We start from the raw sequence: 22,340 nt of genomic DNA on the forward strand, positions 1-22,340 counted from the left end.
CACCATCATTATTATCATCATCATCATCATCACCATCATTATCATCATCACCATCATTATCATTGTAATTATCATCATCATCATCATTAGCATCGTCATCGTGCAGATGCTACATGAATGGATGGGTAGATCTGGGATTTATTAAAAGAGGGGACACAGAAAATTGAATCATTTTGTTTGGGATAACAGGGGACTTAAATAAGAAAAGAAATACAATTTATTTTCCAAATAATTTGACAAGCAACAAAACACATTTAATTTTTTAACAGAAAGTGCCACCAATCTGCCAATTGATGGATAAATTGGTGACTGCAAGCTTACATAAAAATGAAAGAGTGCATTTTGGAAATGGGTAGAGTTGTGAATTTAGAATTCCAATTCACTGATTTGTTGACCAAATGAATGTCTGGGTGAATGGCATTTTAGTGTAAATCCATGTAAACAGATGATGGAATGAATTGCTGGATGAGTAAATTATTTAATAAAATTAATGGATGGATACATAATTGGATAAATAAACAGCTGAAAGAATGAAATGTATATCACAAAGGGATACAATTTATAATGAATGTGACTAACTTAATAATTGGTCAATGAGATTTTGAACAAATCTTAAGTGTGCAAAAACCAATCATCCAACCGTCTACAGAATAATATTCTTTCATCCAGTTCTTATTAACAGAATGAATACATGACAGGCCAATTCATACAAATTGTACACCAGCCAGAAATTAAAAAAAATTATGACATTTATTTATATTTGCTACTTTATTACAATTATTTCAAATGTTCAGTTTGAACAAAACAAATGTAATCTGATTTAAACTGTCATAAAAAATGTTATGTTGGAAATAATTACAATGTTTTATCAGGATTCACCTCACACTGATATATGTCGGGTTTTTCTTATTCAGTGTAAATAGGATTTTTTTCTGCTCAAGATTATTTTGAGATATACTAAACATTGACCATAACTAATCTTTATTCCAGAGCTTGCTCATGATCTTCATACACCTAGCAATTTTTGATGATCTTCCCCATATTTTCTACTGGTCAAAATTTAAAGCTTAAAGAAAGAAGTTGAAGCAAACAATGAATTAATAAGAAAGCCTTTAAAATAAAGATTAATTTTCCGCACAAAAACTAGGCTGAAAAATGACCACATTGGAGGTCACTAACACAGATAGGCAGAAATGGGACAGTGTATTAATATTGCATGGAAAATAGAACAGACATCTGACTAGAATGACATGCTTGTTTTGTTAATTCATCAGTGATTACACATTTTACAGTACATGTATACCACAATCCTTTTTGCATATATGTTTTAACTATAGGTAACACTTTGTGAGTCATTTCCTTGGTCACATAAACAGCATTTGTCAATTTCTAGGTTTGAGGACCCCTCGGTAGACCATTAGCACCATAATTGATGCTGCTGAGTAGGGCCATCCTCCCGTTTTTCATATATGAATTCACATGTTTCATTTTATATATATTGTTGTTTGTTTTTTAACGGAAATAAATTCAATTCAACCAATATATAATCAACCGGTTATGACCTGCAAAAAATTATATTGGTATGCAAATGGAGGATCAATAATGAATGCTATTAAATTCTGTATTCCAAAATCTATATGGGATGCTCAAGATACATACTAAACAACCTCAATTAAAAAAATACTACTGTGCTCACTATTTTTTTCATAACATTAAGATTGATCACAAGACACTGGCCTTACTATTCATTCCACTTTGAACAGAACTTGTTAAAAATCTATTAAAATATCAATAGTGTCAAAAGCAGTACCTGGTATCATCATAAAAGTCCTTGATGCAAGGACGAATTGTTATGTTAATCCATGTGTTTCATCATAATACATGCGCCAATGACGTTCATTATCATGACAGGCTTACTTAACTTTTCTTTGCAGGCTCTCTTTCCTGCATAACACACTCCTGGAATGAAAATAGGCAATCTAAAGAAAAAATAATGAATTGAATGATGGCTCTCAAGAATAAAGATCAGTCAGCAGAATTGACAGTAGTGTAATTTCCTTAGAAAGAGAAACATGTTTATTAATGCATGGTGTTCGATACACTGTTGTCAACCTCAGGATCAGCGCAAAGAGGCGACATCACAATTAGGGTGCAACTTGGTGAGCAAGGTTTGTGAAATGCACTAATTGATCTTCCACAAAACTCTGATATGTCACTAACATCACCATCATCATTGTCGTCCTCCTACATACTTCTTCCATCGTCATCATCGCAGTCTTTATTGTCATCTTGTTTCCTCATTGTCAGAGTGGTCATCCGCTTCTGAGGGTTCACTGTCGCTACCTTGTCTGTTTCGATGGTACTTTTCTAGTTTGGCTATCAGCTCTGCAGTGAGTGGAAAACGAATGCATACAAAATATCAGATTAGGTACATGTATGATAGTGATATGTTCTTTAGAAAGAGAGTGTGGCAGTATATAGAGCTACAGAGCAGACAAGGTTAATGGGGAAAAATAGAAAGAGGGGGGGGGGGAAGAGAGAGACAATCAAAACACAGAAAAGAAAAACTGGAAGAAATATCAAGAGAAAGTGAGGGAGAGCAAAGATGTGATATATGAATGACTTATCAAATTAATATCACTGCATCTTCAGTGAGATTTTACAGTAACTTGTCATCAATGTGCAATATGAGACAACAGAGGGCAGCATTTCATTACATGGTTGATGCTTCATCTAGGAACAGCTTTCACTACTCGTATGTCTTCATGAAGATGTACGGTAGAGCAATAGTAAACTGATCTGAATATCAATCAATACTTCTATGTAGGGAAATATGTCCATGCTTTTCAAAACCCATCAAAGTTAATATGGGTATTAATCTATAAAAAAATAGCTAAAAGGCTCCATAATTGGCCTGTATGCCTACTACTTTAAGTGCAGCGTTAACTTTGTGAAATGCACTTGTATGGCGCAATATCACTTGTGCTCAGTATACAATCCAAGATAAGTACATGCAGACCCAAAATTAATGTATCATCATTTTTTCCAATTACTGTATAAAATCAAGTAATTTCATCTTCTTTATGGCCAAAATAAAATCCGGACAATTTCCATTTTGTGGTGTATCTCTTACCTCTTGCTACATTAAATAAACCATTGGTCTGTGTTCCACACACAAAGCATCTTTTGCTCTTCTTGTAGTGCTTCAGAGCACACTTTTCACAAAAGTAATGCTTGCATCTATTGGAGAAAATTGTAGAAAACAAATAAACATTGAAATGGATCATTGAATCATTGGTGACATCAAATAAAAAAAATATTAAACTATTACAATGAGTTGAGTTTCATAATAAAATACCAATCTAAATAAACATATGTTTGCAAGTTTTGTACTTTGATTTGACAACCACATTTGAGTAAAGGTAACTTCCAATACATTGCACATAGAGGATTTGTGGATACGTCTGTAACTGTAAACCATGCTTGGTTTGAGAATTAAGAGGCTTTTATAGGAGGAGATTATAATTTGTTTAACAAATTTTCGACATTACTCCTATTTGTTTAAGATCAGTATGCTCGATCTGTAATGAAAATCATAAGATCAGTATGCTCGATCTGTATGAAAATCATAATTCATAAGTCAGAAAAAATTGGAACCAGCGGGATTCGAACCTGCCATTTTTTCTGACTTATGAATTATGATTTTCATACAGATCGAGCATACTGATCTTATGATTTTCATTACAGATCGAGCATACTGATCTTAAACAAATAGGAGTAATGTCGAAAATTTGTTAAACATGCTTGGTTTGAGACATACTGTGCCACTTAAGAACTTTCACAGGACACTAATCTGCATTTGCCATTCTATATGTTGATGTAAGAAGATAATCAGTAGCACAGTCGATGTATTTTGGAACCCTTTAGACACCATGATTAGTTAATACTCTCAGCACTACTGAGATTGAACACAAATTGTTGGCGGGGGCTAAAACGTTGCATCCCAAAATTAAGAAATTTTGAGGCCAGCTCTGAAAAAGTTGTGTTAAGAATTATGACATTGGCAGTAACCTCACAATGTCTGAAAATAGACTCCTGATCCATGTAGAGAACACTTCATTGACAAAAGAATGGTGTCATCTATGTCATAACTCTAAAATAGGCCTTTTTCTAAGATGTCCTCAAAATTTTAACATTCTGAGATACAAGGTTTAAAATCTTTGCATGATTTGTATACTGTAACGTTCAGTAGCGTATGCAGGATTTTTGAAAGGGAGGGTTTGAGTTGAATAAAAATTCGACAAGCAAAAAATTCCTTCTCAAACTTACTTTGTGACAACGGGGCTGGTAAACGATTGTCTACATATGAAACATTTGAAAGGTAGGTCATCATCCTCGTCACTATCAATCTCATACATACTTGGATCTGTGAGGGGGAAAAAGGAAAAACAAACATATCAAATTACTCCACAATTCACATTGAATTCAAAGAAATGTACAATCATTGGTTCGGAATAGAGTTGTAGGCTTATAAAAGCTATATCTTTTACTATTGAGTTGCTTGGTGCTCTTCTCCATGTTGTTGTTTTTTAGTGCTGAGAATGTGTACAATGGTCAACTTTACTGTAAATCAGATTGATGAAAAAACATGAAAATATAAGTCAAAACATCATAATTAAATGAAACAAAAGTTTACAAATATAAGTTCTAAATGCCCATACTGGTAATGAATAAACCTAGCTACTTGTAGTACACTTTTTCTTCAATTAGGCAAACTGTTTACTTATTAACAGATACATGGAACATAGTTGTACACCTAGCAGGGGATTTTCTTGATAAGAACCTTTTGTGATCAATACTTCAGGTGAGCATGTCATGAAACAAACAGTCAGTGATTTTCACTGAAATGCTTGCATCTGATTGGTTGCATAATTGTCAGAGAAAACCAAAGACATGATGCTTCTTGAAACACTCCCCTAGCTTTTTTTGTTCAATATTGCCGATCAGGGCTTGTGTTAACCAAAGATGGTGAAAGCTATTGCCTTGGTGGCCACCTCAACTGCTCTGTTGCCCTTAAAAATATCCAATTACCAAGAGTAATTGCCTTGCCTTCTTGTGGTCTTACTGTGAGGGCTGTTGCCCATAAACTCACCTTGTTGTTGTTGATATTTTCCATCATCCCATTCCTTCTCAAGCTGCCATCCAAACTTGTAGTCGGATCTGTCATGCATGAACTTACAGCTATCACCAAACCCACAGAACCCAGTCTCCTTGTAGTCTTTACAGATATCAGGTGCATAATCCCATCGAGTGGTCGAACGGAGGTTGGTTGGCGCCCTCATTGGTCCTTTCCTGAACATAAACAGAAATCAATCAAGTAGTTTTTACCAAGGAAACAGTCCAAATACTTTGATTAAAGATCCAGTCCAAGGTTGTATCATTCAGAATATCTTCATACTCAAAAAGATTAACCTTGAAATATACAATCATGAAAGTTCATCTGTGGTGTTTGAAAATAACAAATTGTTACAAATCATTCAAACCTTCTCTCAACAAGGACGAAGGGTGATACAAGCTTCCGAGTGTCTATGATCATTACATCACTAAGTTCAATCAGGCGGCATCACTGAGGAGGCTGCAGTTAGAAGCCAAACATTTTGTGTTGAGATCAAAAGCTTAACAATTTGTCAACCTTGAAAGATGTATGTTTAGTCTGTGTTAAAGAATATTTACCTGCAACCCATTCTGCACCTCACCATACTCTGCAAAGGGTAATGGATGTATACTGGTTTGTAATCAGGCACTGCTAGAAGTGCAGTTAACTATGACATGCTCTAGATCACAGGATTACATGAACTTTCCCACCATATCATGGTATGGTACAGGACGCTAATAAGAGGGACTGGTGCTCGTATCTGCACATTCAGTCAAAATACAACTACTCAAAAACTGAAAGCTATGCTTACGTGAGCAAACACTCTTTGTTCTCAATCTTGAAATTTTACCCATTTCAGTATTACGCATCACTGCTAGGCTGCAAACTTCATCGCATCTTTGTCATTGCTGATGCAGCACAAGTCATTAGAATAAGATGGTACATTGAAAAGGGAGTATAATAATGCCTCATCATGCTGCATCAGCAACTAGATCTCTATAACAAAAGGTCTGATGACGCTTCCAGCCTCAAGAGAAAGCTTACCAAAACAGGTAGAATTTGATGACTTTACAAAAAAAGAATGTTCTTCATTTCATCATACCAATTAAACAAAACCATTCAGCGAACTATACTTACAGTCTGTACATACATGAACTATTTAGTTTAAAATCTTGCACAAGTGGTGTCTACAAAGGTCAAGTTTAAAACTGATGCTTCCCTAAACTTACCTTACGTGACCACTGGATGCGTTACCCTGTGCAGTGTCTCTCTTCTCAATGTATGTATGATAGTTATTGATTCCTCTGTACTTCTTATCATCCTCTTCTCCTTTTAACTCCTACATGAGCAGAAAGATACAGTGAACATGATAACCATGCCTACAAGACCTAGATTGCACTATAATGAATAACAAGTGGAATGCCTCTGGCCGTCTCACCTGCATCACGCGGTTCAATATAGCAGCAGTGCTGACTTTGAATACTACTCTAACTCGCACAAGATGTTCAGTGATACATGGTTACTCTTATGTCCACTTTTTATGAACTAGACCAATAAACTTACAGAGATATGATGGTTATTCACCAAAAAAACCCAACATGGCCAAAGTTCATTGACCTTACATGACCTTTGACCTTGATCATGTGACCTGAAACTCAAACAGGATATTCAGTGATAATTGATTACTCTTATGTACAAGTTTCATGAATCAGATCCATAAACTTTCAAAGTTATGATGGTAATTCAACAGATACACCCAATTCGGCCAAAGTTCATTGACCTTTGACCTTGGTCATGTGACCTGAAACGTGCACAGGATGTTCAGTGGTACTTGATTACTCTAATGTCCAAGTTTAATGAACTAGACCAATAAACTTTCAAAGTTATGATGGTAATTCAACAGATACCCCCGATTCGGCCAAAGTTCATTGACCCTAAATGACCTTTGACCTTAATCATGAGACCTGAAACTTGCACAAAATTTTCAGTGATGCTTGATTACTATTATGTCCAAGTTTCATGAATCAGATCCATAAACTTTCAAAGTTATGATGGGAATTCAACAGATATCCCCAATTCGGCCAAAGTTCATTGACCCTAAATGACCTTTGACCTTGGTCATGTGACGTGAAACTCATGCAGGATGTTCAGTGATACTTGATTAACCTTATGTCCAAGTTTCATGAACTAGGTCCATATATTTTCTAAGTTATGATGACATTTCAAAAACTTAACCACAGGTTAAGATTTCGATGTTGATTCCTCCAACATGGTCTAAGTTCATTGACCCTAAATGACCTTTGACCTTGGTCATGTGACATGAAACTCTAATATGATGTTCAGTATTACTTGATTAACCTTATGGCCAAGTTTCATGAGCTAGGTCCATATACTTTCTAAGTTATGATGTCATTTCAAAAACTTAACCTCAGGTTAAGATTTGATGTTGATGCCGCCGCCGCCGCCGTCGGAAAAGCGGCGCCTATAGTCTCACTTTGCTTCGCAGGTGAGACAAAAAGTGATCAAGATGCATTTGATATAAAGAGCTGTCATGGTGAAGTGGTTCCGACTCCGGTCTCATAATCAGCAGGTCAAACCCTATCCCATGTTCTGATTTTCCATCAGGCAGAGAAATTCATCCCTGTTGTGCTGTACTCAACTTAATTGAGGTAGATAGGGAGCTTGCCGGAATTTTTTAATTTCCTAGAATAGCAGTATGTAAACGAAGCTCTGCAAAAGACAGGGTAATTATGTATTGAATTGTTGTTAAGTGATTAGGGACTTCTGATGCAGAAAGTATTAATTACAATAGCCAGTATTATCTTCTCTGGCTGAAGATGGCAAACATTTGTTGCAATTCTTGCCTCGGAAAGCAATGGGTATATAAAGGAAATGGTTGCTACTCTGGGCATGAAAACCTAAATTTGTTTGATCCTGCATCTCTCTTTCCCTTTTGAAAAATTAAATAATTACTTAAAAATAAGTCTAGAATAGCAGCTATATTACCATCTTATACCAAGTTATTGATCCCTTTATACATGTATTGTTTACCTTCTTATCTGTCTTTTTTTTAACCTCATGTTTTTGTCTTTTATGTATTCATATTTGCTTTGTTTATTGTATATAGGAAATAGCCTCCAATTCATTGTTTCTCATTTTAGGATACTTCCCTCACAAGGCCACTAATGGCTTTATAAAAGTCCTCTTATTTCATTTCTTATATTACCATACATGCCTTACAATACTCAAAAGCGTTTATCTTTTATTTTTGCGTTTATTTTATTTATCTTTTTATTGATGTGTATATTTGATTACATATTTATATATATGTACTCATTGTTTTTAGAGATTAAATAAATAAATGAAGTGAACTAAATAAACTAAACCAAATACTTTTGGGTGAAATCATAATTTCTTTACTCTATTTCATGTGGCTGTGACAAATTGTCTTTCAATAGTAATTTTTCATTGCTACAAACCTCATTGATCTTCTTCTGTTTCTCAAACAATGCCTGGGCGTCTTCATTGAAATCTGTATCCAGGTTATAGGTTGCTGTAGCACCCCCATCTTCTGGTCCAGTTGGTTTCTGAAAAATAAAGACCATCAAAAACCTAAAAAAATATTCAACTAGGTCAACCCTTTAGCTTGGGATTGTAAAATCAATACAAGCAAATCTACTGAACTCAAACCTCTTAGTACCACAGAAATCTGTTTGATTTGGGTGCAATTTGGCTTAGATAATTCATATAAACTGTATATTCTGGTTTAAAAAATGCTTTGACTTGGCCAAGTTTTTATGGAAGGATGACTAATGAAGACTCTACTGAATCTGTTCTTCACTCATTTCACATTGCTAAATCATCTCAAATTGACCAAGTCTTAAACTATGAATATGACTGTGGAAAAGTTTCATTCAGGAGTCAGCCTGGTTTTCATTAACTGGGAAGTCAGTAATCAATGGGATGGATGCGAAGACGGTTGCAAACTGTCAGAATTAGAAATAAAATAATCTCTTTCCTCCTTGGATATGAAATGTAAACATAAGACGCAGATGTGTTTTTGATAAATAGCCAACAAGACATCACAGATGAAGTGAGACAATTTTTAATTTCATTTGATAATATATGCATTGTTTCATTAAAATCAAATAAAATCATTTTAAGAATGATAAAATATTAAACGACAAATAATTGAATACTCACAGCGGATCTACTGGATTTATAGCTGACCATTGTATCCTTAGATTCATCTTCACTGCTGTCACTGTATTTGATATCTTGCCTCTCACTCAGTTTCTTCGTCTAAAATAAAGGAAGATGTTCATGTCAATATCTTTCTTGCAACTACTCACCCCCCCCCCCTTTTAATACCTGCCAAATTGGTGGCAATGATAAAGTTTGTCTTGGAATTTAATGTCATATTTTTTGCAACACCGTAATCAATAATTATAATAATAATAATATGGGGTATTTATATTGCGCACATATCCACCTTGTTAGGTGCTCAAGGCGCTCCTATATTACCCGGCTAAGCTAGGCGTTCATAGCGCACACAGCTTTTTAAGGAATTACTTCCTACCGGTACCCATTTACCTCACCTGGGTTGAGTGCAGCACATTGTGGATCAGTTTATTGCTGAAGGAAATTACGCCATGGCTGGGATTCGAACCCACGACCCTCTGTTTCAAAGTCCGAAGACTAATCGACTGGGCCACAACGCTCCACAATAATATGTGCGGTCATGCAAATCTTGAGATCAATCTTACATTAATTACTTTTCATAATCAATTATTTTACAATTTTATTTAATACTATCTATTCCACTTTGCAAAATGATTGGAGGAAAATAATAATGTGCAAACATACACTATATAAAACAAAGTGCAAAAGAAAAAAAAAACTACTCATACATTTGGAAGAGCATATAAACTACTGTCTGATGAATTTCAGATTGCTCTTATATGAGAGTGCAAAATCTTTATCATTTCCTTAAACTGTTTTTATGTATTAAACGTTCTTTATTCATTGGTTGTAGAAATATTAGTATAGATTAGACCCAAATGTTTACTTCAGTAGTACAATTAGCAATTAATAAGACTTTCATTCCAGAAGAAATGTTGCCATACAATAAACCTACACCTAGCCATCAAGCGAACACAGTATAAAATTTACATCTCTCTTGAAATGATTCTAGAGTGTGATAGTCTTTTACATTAATTTTTACAAATTTGATAAACAATGTGCAACGGAAATGTAAAAATAGTGAAATAGACAAATTAATTATTGGTACAAAGTTCCAATTTAATTACCTTTTGTCTCATCGGATTTGGAATGGCTTGTCTCCTTTCTTTCCTTACGACAGCGCTCTCATCTTCACCACTTCCTATATAACAAATGAACAAAATAGGAAAATAAGAAAAGCACTTTAAAATAACCTTTGGACATATAAAGAAATATCAAATTAAGGCTACTGCCGGTGTAAATAATGTATTGGATATGAGTCAGAACCCTTCCCAATCCATTATGAGCAAACGTACTTTACATAAGATTGATAACTCACATAGGAATGCATACAGGGTTTACAGGCAAGGTGAATAGTCAAACTGACTATCATGACTCATTAAATGTAGAAATGTTAGGCAAGACATTATTTCAATATTTTGCTTAATATCACAAAGGTGGATCAAAAAGGGTTTGGAGGCAATGGCGGATACATGGATCAGCCATTGCTAAATTACATTGAAGTTCTGGCATAATTTAGCATTTGAAACAAGAGATTAAAAATAGAGGGACAGTGAGAATGAAACAAAAAAAATTTAGAGAAACACCAGGAACTATTGAGCCTGATTGAGTGCAATTTTGATTGGCATGTCATTTTGATCATTCAGCTGATGCCACAACAAGCTTGCAAACGTACCCCTTTCAACAAATTGCACATGTCTGGTGTGCTTAACAGTGGTGTATGGCTATATCGACACCTATGCTATTGGATACAACCACAAGCGGGTAATTGCATAAAAATAATTTTGGACATACTATTAGTGAAGTGGTTTATTACAGGTGGAATGCGCAACTGCACTAGCACCTCTCATTCCCTATGTTAAGCACTCATTAGCACCTACCACTTTGGATAAAATGTAATGCGTAAAACAATTTGTTAAGTTTTCTACATCGATTTCTCACTCTTGACTTTGTCATTGTGTATTCAGAGCAAGCCGTACGCACTAAATCTGGGAACAACGCAAGGAAAAAAATGTGTGAGTTTTTATCCATTATCCCGCATTCATTTTGTTTTATGTTTGGGTGGCTGCCCCAAAAGGCACTCTTCCCGCAGTAACTGCACCCTAAAAATTACAAAGGTTTTATGTAAAATATTGGAGGAAACAGCTTAACAGGGTGTTTTCACTCCTAGTAACAATGGGGTCAAAGCCTAACTATTGACCTCATAGGTGACAAAAGCGCATAAAAGGGGTGGTGTATTTGTAGAAAGTCGGCATCCCCGTAGCAACACACAAATGCACACAATAATAGCAGGGTGAACTGTCTTGTGATTTTATCTTTTTTTTTCTTTTAATCATAAAAATTTTTAAAGGTCAAGTCCACCTAAGAAAAATGTTGATTTGAATCCATAGAGAAAAATCAGACAAGCACAATGCTGAAGATTTCATCAAAATCGGGTGTAAAATAAGAAAGTTATGATATTTCAAAGTTTTGCTTATTTTCAATTTCAACAAAATAGTTATATGAACGTGCCAGTTACATCCAAATGAGAGAGTCGATGATGTCACTCACTCACTATTTTTTTTGTTTTTTATTGTTTGAATTATACAACATTTCAATTTTTACAAATTTGATGATGAGGACCTCCTTGCCTGCAGCACAAAATGTTACAATAATGGTATTCCACGTGTTCAGGGAGGAATGAAACTTAATTTCACATGAGAATGACGAGAAAATCAAAACATTTCATATTTCAAACAATAAAAAACAAAAGAAACAGTGAGTGAGTGACATCATCGACTCTCACATTTGGTTGTAACTGGCTCGTTCATATAACTGTTTTGTGAAATGAAGCGAAACTTTAAAATGTCGTAACTTTCTTATTTTACATCTGATTTTGATGAAGTTTTCATTGTTATGCTTGTTGATTTTTTCTCTTTTATTCAAATCAAGTTTTTGTTGGGGTGGACTTGTCCTTTAAAGTGAAATTAGTTCTTGTATATTGCAGTTAAGATATCCCAAATTATATCTTATATGAAAATTTTGATTAAATATCTGTCGATTTCATAGAATGGTGCTTGGAAGTCTGACTACTCTTGCAGGTTTTATTGAGGTCCCAATGCCGCCTACTCCATGGGCATTTCCACTCACACTATGGCCCAAATTCACAAAGGTGGTTTTGAAAACCCACGGGTTGAGTCCATGGTTTATGCAGATTTCCTGTATATATTATGCTTAATTATTAAAGCGCATATCTGGCACAGAAGGGGTATTTTAACGATATTCATAACAGTATTTTTAGCCGATAGTTCGACAAGTCTTTACTCACAGACCCTTTACTGACTAAATAAACCAATGTCTATGGACAATAACACGCACTAGATCCTGCTCGAAATTTGACGGAATAAAGCCATATTTTGGTATTTCCACATGGGGGGGTGGGGGGACACTCATTATATAATGCATAGTGAGTATGTGCCGCAGAGGGGACCCCCATTTTTACACTCAAATTTCCATTCCAAGGCATAGCATTTTTGTCTTATTGAGAAAAAGAACAAAGAAAGCCGCTCCAAAACTTATCATTTTCTTCTTATCGTGAAAAAAGAAGAAAGAAATCCGCTCCAACGCTTCGCATATTTTCCGTTATGCCGTTCAGGTCACATTGATCTGCTACAATGAGCCGCAATTTTGGTGAAAAGCGGCCGTAGAGCGCTGTCCGACTATCACCTGTGCGCTAGCGCACCCGGTGCCCATGCCGAGCTAGCTGCATGCACGTTATGCCCGTTCCATAGGAATGCATATACGCACTCACATGCAGGCGACCCGTTCCAAGGACCCCCGTTTTCAGAATCATTTGTAGTTCCGAGGACCCTCCTTTTTACAATTAGCCCGCTCCAAGGCCCCCACTTTTTGTCTCGCCCGCAGCTTACCCCTACCACTTTTTTGGTTGAGTGCCCCCCCCCCCCAGGATTTCCACTCCCCCATCATATATGTTCTATATTAGGGCTAGATATATCATTCTGAACCTTCTCCATGTTTTTATTTTCAATCTTAGTGGGGGGTGCATATGGAACTCTTACTGGATTCTTTAGTGACTTCTCTTAGCATTTTGTTAACAATAATGTATTTTTCTTGATCTTCACTTAGATGCCGTTCGATCAGCGACAAAATCAATTTTGGCTTAAAGAGGGCGCGCAATATCATTTATAAGCCGTTTTTTTACGGTTCTGAAGCTTGTAGTTGTACTGCTAACCACATTCTAGGTACTCAGCATAATTTTCTTGCTCGTTTAGTCCACTTTCATCATGCAATCATTTACAATTTCCTATGCGCCAACGACTTGAATTGGAGAATGTTAGTAGGTATGTGTGAATGCGGCCGCATCGCGAGCGCTGGTTTTGGCTGCATCGGCTTCGCATGGGTTTTGCTGCAAGTGGTCTCACCTCTGTCTGGGCGGCTCCTCGAAAATGGGGTTTAATGCGCATGTGCACATAATAGTTGCATGCAATCTCGTGCCTTTTTTCAGACAGTTGAAGATGTGCACTTTCTGTACATATAAGTTTCAATATAGCTCCCCTGTGAAGTGTTGATATCGGAGCTTGAAAGTTCATCAAATTTTTGGATGCGTAAATGATCGAAATTTTGTGATGGTAAGTAGAAAAAAGTTCCAATTATGTATATTTATTCCTTTGAAAACTATCAAAGTTTAAAATAAAACCTAATATATAAGGTTCTTTTGATGCGTAGTCCAGATATGAGAGCTGCAAGCTACCCTTGTCACCGCCGGTCTCTCTGTAGTCGAGCTGCCCGATGCAGTGGGCTCCCGTCGGTCTCTCGGCAGTTGAGCTACCGGTACCCGATGCGGAGGGCTTGGTGACGGGAGCGGTTGACAGTGAGTCGTTCATGCTGGATTGAACTGGATCTGAATTGTTTGTTACTTAATAATATTGTGCCTTTTTCTGAAAATTTATGTCACTATACCATAGATTATTATTCTGATATTGATTTTAATATATACATTTTGTCACAAAAACATTCTTTCCTCCCAAGGTTATAGAGTCAAGATGGTTGATTGTTCAATCATGTTTCATCATTTGGAAACTGGATTCTTTTGGAAGTGGAATATCAATGTTGACTTTTAAAATTAAAATGCAAAATCTATAGTGTTTCTTTTTTTCTTTCATAGAAAAAAAATATATTTGGAAACTTTTCAATCATGTTTCATTATTTTGAGACTGGATTTGCTTTTGAAAGGGGAATATCATAAATATTGACTTTTTAATTGAAATGCAAAAATTACATTTATTTTTTTATATTTTTTTGTTTCTTTTTTTTTTGTTGTAGTTTCTCTTTTTTCATTTTGTATTGTTTATTTTTTTATTTTTTTGTCATGTTTCATTATTTGGAGACTGGATTTGCTTTTGAAAGGAGAATATCTTAAATGTTGATTTTTTTTTTACTAAAATGCATGAACTACATGTATATGTTGTCTATTTTGTTGTTGTTGTATTTTTTTCACTCTTGTAAGAAAATACATGAAAACTTAGAGGAAAGAATATTTCATTTCCAGATGGGTCTAAGTCCTGTATTTATGTTTTTTTATTATTATTAATTTTACTATTTTTTTTAAATTTACATTTTTTTCATTAGGGGTGCAGGTGGGGGTTGTGTTTTAAACTGGAAAATGGGGATGGGATTCATACAAGTTTTTGTGTCACTTTTGTTTCTCTTGTTTTTAGTGTTTGTTTGGAGCTTTGATGTCTGTTTTGTTGTTGTTGTTTAAAGCTTTGTTATCCTTTTTTCCTGGTTGTTTTTTGTTTTGTTTTGAAAGAAATAGACCACTCTTTTCCTTTACTTTTGGCTTCAACTAACAATTTGAATTTATTATTTTTTCTTTAAAAAAATGAGAGCTCAAACAGGGTCTTCATAATATGTATACAAATCTAAGAAATAATTGAAAACTAATAGAATATATTAAAGCTTAATTTTCATACTTGATAATTGAAATAAATTGCATAAAATGCTACATACATATTTTACATTCAGCCCTCCTAAAAAAATGTAATCAAATGTTCATTGTCTCTAAAATCAAAAGCTACATATTATACATGTATAACAAATTGTTGAAACAATAGAATACATAAGGAATTGGTGAAACAATCAAATACATCAGAAAAAAAGCACATTTGTATTTTTATTCGGTCATACAAAGTACAAAAGGAATCATTTTTATACGTAAAAAAAGAACGCCCGTACATACATGTATACAAAATTACAATACTTAAGTTGAAAAAGGGCTTGTAATTTATATCAGGAAAACAAAGAAATACATTAGAAATTACAAAAACAATACTTTAAACAAATTCATTTAGGAAATTATGTACATGATGCTGTTTTGATGCCAACTAAATTATATAAATTATCTATCATGATTATTTTACACATAATAAGAAGAAAAATTACAAGATGAAATGATTACACATCAATTGAGCCTTCTTTCACCTTTCCAATGATACCTAAATTACTTCATAGGGCTCAAAAACAAAGAAGTTAGAGCCCGTTGAAGACTTGGGTTCAAAATGGTCACAAAAATCAGTTCTGTACTCCATTGACTTTACATTAAGATAATGACCACAAACAATTTGGATGAATATGAGCGACTTAAACTGGAATAACTTTATAATTTCTTGATGAAAATTAGAGTTCTTGGTATAAAATCATTTTTATACATAATTTTGAATATATTTTTACAATTCATTTAGTTGATAAATTGAAAGTTATGTAGTAAATAAATGTAGAAGGTTTTGCCATTTGGCGTGTAACTTTTATTCCCTCAGCCTCAGGCCTCATTAAAATTTAAACAACATTCGTGTGATGAATGAATTTGAAAACGTCAAATGAAATCACATGCGTTGTGCGAGGTTAGTATAGCTAACCTCACATGCATGTGATTCTCACGTTACATGTATTTGTACTTGTAACGTTACATGTAACTGTTAGATCTATTGTTTTGCGAGTCCAAAAAGTGCGTGTTTTTTTTTTAGACTACCGGTACCGTACCTTATCACGGATTTCAACATGTGGGACCGTGTAATACAATTTAACAACGATTGTTCATCAAAAAGCCCACATTACATGTTAGCACCGATAGAAATCTGATACATTAAGTACGTACCTTCATCACTAGTGGTACTGGTCTTTCTTTTCCTTGAGTTTGCAAGTCTTCCTCGTTTCTTGAAAGAGAATTTTGTGCCAGAGTTCATCTCCATACTCACCGATCATATCACTTTTTTCGGCTCTATTATTCTGTTATCCGGCATCTACTGCCCTCTGTTGTTAAAGAGCAATCCAATCTTGTGCCCTTTTACAATCATTGATTTTTATAATTACAAACAAAATAAATCGCATAATTACTGTTAACAAAAAAAATAAAAATAAAGAAGGCATAACGAAATTGATGAACATAATAAAATGATCAATAAGAAATAAAAAGCGATACGGCCTTTCATTTCGCTCAATGAACAGAACATATAGTGTTCTTGCAACTATTAAAGACGCCGTTTTGAGTTTTGAAAGCACCCCCCCCCCCCTTTCCTGGCACAAACACAACCAGGAATAAGATAGTTATGGCTGTTTCATAAACGAGATCATCAAAACAAAATCTCAAATTGACAATTTACCGCGTGAATCAAATGTTATTTTGCCACAAGGGGTAAAACCTACCACCACATGCACAATCTGGAAACGTTCCATTATCTCTCTCTGTAATGATAGCAGATACAGTTTAGGTTTATTACAATTTTTTTTTTTTGTCGATCTATATTTTTCTTTCATACAAAAGCACGCATCTATTAATGGGGAAGTTTATCCTGAAGAAAAGTTAGTTGTAAAAATACAAGAATAATAATAAATATATGTGAAGTTTTATAAATATCCATCAAAAATTAAGAAAGTTTTTAGAATTCCATGTTTTATATGTTATGAGCAGCTGCCCCATATTATGTAATGAAATATAAGATGCATTAATTTAATTTTTCTAATGGTTCATAGTGACTAAAACTGTCTTAGCTTTCAGGAGTGGGCGCGAAATAACTTTTCTGTCTTTTCCTTTCTTATAATAACATTTATAAAAAAAATCTTTGATGTATTAACCTTAAATCTTCACCAACATTTCTTTATTATTTTTTCTGCTATTTTAAAATAAACTTTTATCATGAACTTTCCCTTTAAAGAGTGGATTTGATGATATTATGCAACTCGTATGGGTATGCGATAGAGTGAAGCAAGAGATTAGATTTCATGGCGTGGAGGCGCAACATATGTCTGATGATTGTTTGTGCAGTGTTGTAATGGTGGCAGGAAGGGAGGAAAGGAGGGGGAGGGGTGGGAGGAATACAGTTCTAGTGATGAAGTTAATAAGGAAAGAAGTGCGGATGGGGTGTAACAAGATAGGTGAAATAAAATAAATTAACCGAGATATGAGAATATAGACGAAGAAACGAGAGGGAGGAGTTGGGAAAGAATGAAAGAGAGAAAGGGAGAGAAGAAGGGGTATGACATGACAATTAATATGTACATTTTGAAAAATATTTTTAAAATGAAGAGCTGATGCTACGAACCTTTGAAATTCTTTACAAAAAATGCATGCTTATTTGATGTACAGTTGTATGGAATGAATGACATCCTAATATGATATATACTGTAGAAATATTTTGATCATATATCAAGTATTTCATAGGGACTCCTGATGAAATACTTGATATTTATTGATGTTTAATAGCATTAAATGCAATCAGTCACTGTATTTTTCTTGAAGCGTATTTTGTAACGTTTTATTTTTTTTATAGACAATCACCGTCAACGGATAAACGGCCGTTCTATTAGACATCTGCAACGATTAAAAGACCAATACTATTTTCCCAAATTTCATAGCATTAATGCAATTAACGGTTAGAATAAAAAAAAATCGTCAACATGTTTTCGCTAAAGTATATAGGCAACGATAAATAGATATTCTTCATTATTATCCATTATTCACTTGTCATTCATTGTTGAACTTTGCAGATGGTTTATAATCTTGTAGCTTGATAGAAATCCTTGATGTGAAATCAATATTATCGGCACTGGTCAAACAAGCGAGCGTTGTTTATGTATTCTTTATTCTTGTCGGATAATTTCCCACTGTCGTTCGGAGGAGAAACAATCATATCAGGGAGGGAAAATTGCTGGAAGGGTAAAGAAAAGAATAAGAAAAGGAAAGGAGGAAAATAAACCAAAAGAGGCAGAATACGAAACAAAGACAATTATGTCAGATTTCTTTTAAATACTTTCATATCTTATCATTCTTTTTATCTTTTCGTTCCCTTTTCTTTTTTCTTTCATTTCTTCTTCCTCGTTTCTTCCATGCTTGTTTTTGTTTCTATGTCACATGTGAATTTACCGACGAACAGTAGCGTACGCAGGATTTTTGAGGGGGGGGGGTCAACTAAATGAAATGTTGAACCCCCCCCCAAAAAAAAGGTCTTCACCACAAATTTTAGGTCGTTTCTTATACCCCGAAGCAAAAAGAAAAGTCATCCAATTTTTTTTTGGGGGGGGTGTTAAAAAAATAAGAGGGTTTTAAACCCCTGCATACGCTACTTCCGACGAAAATGTTATGTGGGGTGTCACACAAGTGCCACCTTTAGTCACCTTTATAGTGCACGAGTCCGCTGTTCCATGCTGGTAAATTCACATAATTCATTAAAAGTGCCTTGAACAATTTTACATGGATATACAGAGGACCATACTTTTGAATGAAGTTTCTTTATAAAACATATTTTGTTTTTGTTAATAAAAAATAGAACTTGTCATTATAATCAATCAGCATGTCCGATGTATTGTGCCCTATATACTGTTTTTTTTTTATCAAGTTCAAGTTTGGTTTCTTTCATAATTATCACGAGATATTTGCAGCTGTTAATATTGTTTTACTGGTTTTTTTTTCTCCTTCTTTTTAAGGAAGTTGAAGTGAATTTCAACATTGAAGAATTGAATCTTCTTTAGTATTATGATTCAAATCAGCCTGTCAACCCGAAGGACTTTCATCATTGCATTGCCATGATGAGAAAATGCATGCATGGAGTAGGTGCAGGATCAATTGGGGCTGGTATAGTTTATTGAATGATATCACAATTTGCATTTTTCTTACCGTTTTAATTCTTTTATTGGTTTGGATTCCTTGAATCATATTACGTTCCTTTTGTATCCAAATTATTTTCACATTTATGATTGTAATTGTCTTACTATTCTTTTAATATTAAAAGACTTTATTTACTTCTTCCTCTTCTCCTTTCTTTCTTTCTTTCTTTCTTTCTTCTTTTTTTTCTTCTTCCTCTTCTTCTTCTTTGACCTTTTGAGTCTGAATCGGTTTGTGCATGGAATTGCATTGGCAGTGTGACTGGATCGATTTGATAGTGTGAATATGTACAGAGTACTATTGACATTTCTGTGTTAGTCCTGTCATGTAAATACACCCTTTGTACAACTATTCTTTTGTTTGTCAGTTTGTCTATAATAAAGCATCATCGATCGGGGTTTTCTTCTTCTTCCGGACATACAGCAAACAAAGAAAACAAAGAAACGGCACGCGACCAGGCCAAAAAAATATGCCTTTAGTTTATGCAGATCGAATTTTTAGGGTTGATTTATGCTATCTCGTATACTATGACCAACTGTATATCTTGCAAGATTCAAGTTTTCAAACATTAAACGATCAGCATGATCTGACGAGACATGATTATCACTTCTTTCGAAAAGAAATATCCTAGTTCAACACTGTCACTGACATAATGTCTTGCCCTCTATTTTTTCCCTTTTTTAGACATCAAAACAAGAAATAGATTTTAAAAAGGATACAACTCTAACTTAACAGAAAAGAAAAACGATACACGTCGGATGGAGAAACATGTTTTGTGGGTTTATAGTTTCGAATTCCGTTTGATGAAAAGAATAAAAAAAGAAAGATGAACAATAGAGTAAAATTTTAGAATAAAGTCTTTAGAAACAAGAGCGGGAGAATGTGAATTACAACCCCAAAATCAATTGTTTATTTTGAAGGAGGATTTCACCATTTCCAAAAGTTGGTTTGATAAAAAGTAAAAAAATGAAAGAAGTAGATATTGAAGATTTGAAGTTAGTTACATAATAAATTAGTTACATAAGAAATATCCTAGTTCAACACTGACATATTGTCTTGCCCTCTATTTTTTCCTTTTTTTAGACATCAAAACAAGAAATAGATTTTAAAAAGGATACAACTCTAACTTAACAGAAAAGAAAAACGATACACGTCGGATGGAGAAACATGTTTTGTGGGTTTATAGTTTCGAATTCCGTTTGATGAAAAGAATAAAAAAAGAAAGATGAACAATAGAGTAAAATTTTAGAAAAAAGTCTTTAGAAACAAGAGCGGGAGAATGTGAATTACAACCCCAAAATCAATTGTTTATTTTGAAGGAGGATTTCACCATTTTCAAAAGTTGGTTTGATAAAAAGTTTTTAAAAAATGAAAGAAATAGATATTGAAGATTTGAAGTTAGTTACATAATCTACTTGGGTTGATAAGTTATGTAAAGAGAACATGGCGTTTAGCTGGTGCGATCTGTCAAAAAGAAACACTTTGAAAACCGACGGAAAATCATGAAATAACTAGATGAGGAGAGGGGAAGGGTGGAAGAGAGGGGGAATAAGAGGGTCCGAGGAGAGGAGGTAAAGCGAAATGAGAGACAAAGAGGAAGAGAGAGGAAGAGATAAGGGGAGGGAGAGAGGGAGAGAAAGAAAGAGCATTGGGGGGGGGGGTAAAGGGGCCGGGAAGATAAGGATGACAGATAAAGAAGCCAACCTAATTAGTGTCGCGTGGCAGCCACGAGATGTGTCTCATAATCCTTATCGACATTTTTGCAAGTAATTACCACACGCCTTTGTCCACTATCGATCATAGAGGCTACATTGTGTGCGCCGAGCAGGTGCGAAACCGTCCGTAAAACTTATTGGCATTATTGTGTGTAGCCTGGTCCTGCAAGTTGGTCGTGACAAAAGAATTTACAACTTGTCTACAAAAAACTGGACCAGCTGATCGTATTGTTTTGTCTTTCCAATGCTAATCGGGGTCCATTGTTGAAGGTCCCAGTCAGAAATCCTTTGTAGACTTTTGACACCGAGTTCGAGAAAGTTACATGACTTGTTTGTTGCATAGTGGTAAGGTCGATGAGAAGGAATTTATAGGAACTCAAGAATATGATTATGGAAATGAATTGGGCATGATTATCCAAACAATAATTTTCATGTACTAAAGAGGTAGAGTAAATAAATAAAGATAAGATTGAGGGAGAGTAAGAGAGAAAGAAGGGGGGGGGGGGTGCGTAGTCTGCTACAGGAGGGAAGGAGTTGGGCGTCCTGATGAGGCAAAATTAATTCAACAGATTTTGGAATGGTTAATCGTCATTCTTGACGTTCATCATTTGATGTTGACAGATAGACAGAGCTTCGTGACAAATGCAGATGAAACCGTATATGCATAGGTCTATATTAATTCACCAATAGTTTTCCTCGGTACAACACGTAACCTAAAATAATATGATCAGGAGGGGATGACGGTAATGATGCAGCATATACTTGGATTATACTATATTGGGGATAGGGGTGTTCTAGTGCGTTTCTAAATGCAAAGATATTATAAGGTAATGATGTTTGTTTTAGAGGAACCTTGCCAAAATTCGTTCTGTTTAGAATCAAGATTACGATATTCATTCTGAGCACAAAAGACAATGCTCGTAATTCTGATATTATTATTTTAAATGGCGTGGTACAATTGGTATCTTTTCCACACACCACCACCAATACCACCACAATCACAACCACCATCACCACCACTACCATCACCAATATATACTAACACCACCACCACCACCATCGCCACCACTAC

The 22,340-nt window shown here is 34.8% G+C and overlaps 1 protein-coding gene across 1 annotated transcript; it reads right to left on the bottom strand.

Annotated features, from left to right (window-relative positions):
• Positions 1 to 735: 735 nt before the first annotated feature.
• Positions 736 to 16,687, bottom strand: LOC121411283 (E3 ubiquitin-protein ligase RNF113A-like). The gene is made up of 9 exons (XM_041603917.1): positions 16,551 to 16,687; positions 10,465 to 10,538; positions 9,359 to 9,457; positions 8,635 to 8,742; positions 6,385 to 6,494; positions 5,153 to 5,352; positions 4,330 to 4,426; positions 3,134 to 3,240; positions 736 to 2,385 (listed from the first exon to the last, which is right to left on the bottom strand). Exons 1-9 carry the CDS (start codon positions 16,642 to 16,644, stop codon positions 2,285 to 2,287), a joined length of 990 nt encoding a protein of 329 aa, XP_041459851.1. The 5' UTR covers positions 16,645 to 16,687; the 3' UTR covers positions 736 to 2,284.
• Between the last annotated feature and the right edge of the window lie 5,653 nt (positions 16,688 to 22,340).

This window comes from Lytechinus variegatus, chromosome 3, assembly GCF_018143015.1.
Source record: "Lytechinus variegatus isolate NC3 chromosome 3, Lvar_3.0, whole genome shotgun sequence".
Lineage (NCBI taxonomy): Eukaryota > Metazoa > Echinodermata > Echinoidea > Temnopleuroida > Toxopneustidae > Lytechinus > Lytechinus variegatus.

Coding starts and splice junctions, on each gene's coding strand:
- LOC121411283 (XM_041603917.1), bottom strand. CDS start 16,644: ATGGAGATGAACTCTGGCACAAAATTCTCTTTCAAGAAACGAGGAAGA. Junction 10,539..16,550: donor CAGTACCACTAGTGATGAAG/GTACGTACTTAA, acceptor TTTGTTATATAG/GAAGTGGTGAAGATGAGAGC. Junction 5,353..6,384: donor GCATCCAGTGGTCACGTAAG/GTAAGTTTAGGG, acceptor GTTTATGTTCAG/GAAAGGACCAATGAGGGCGC.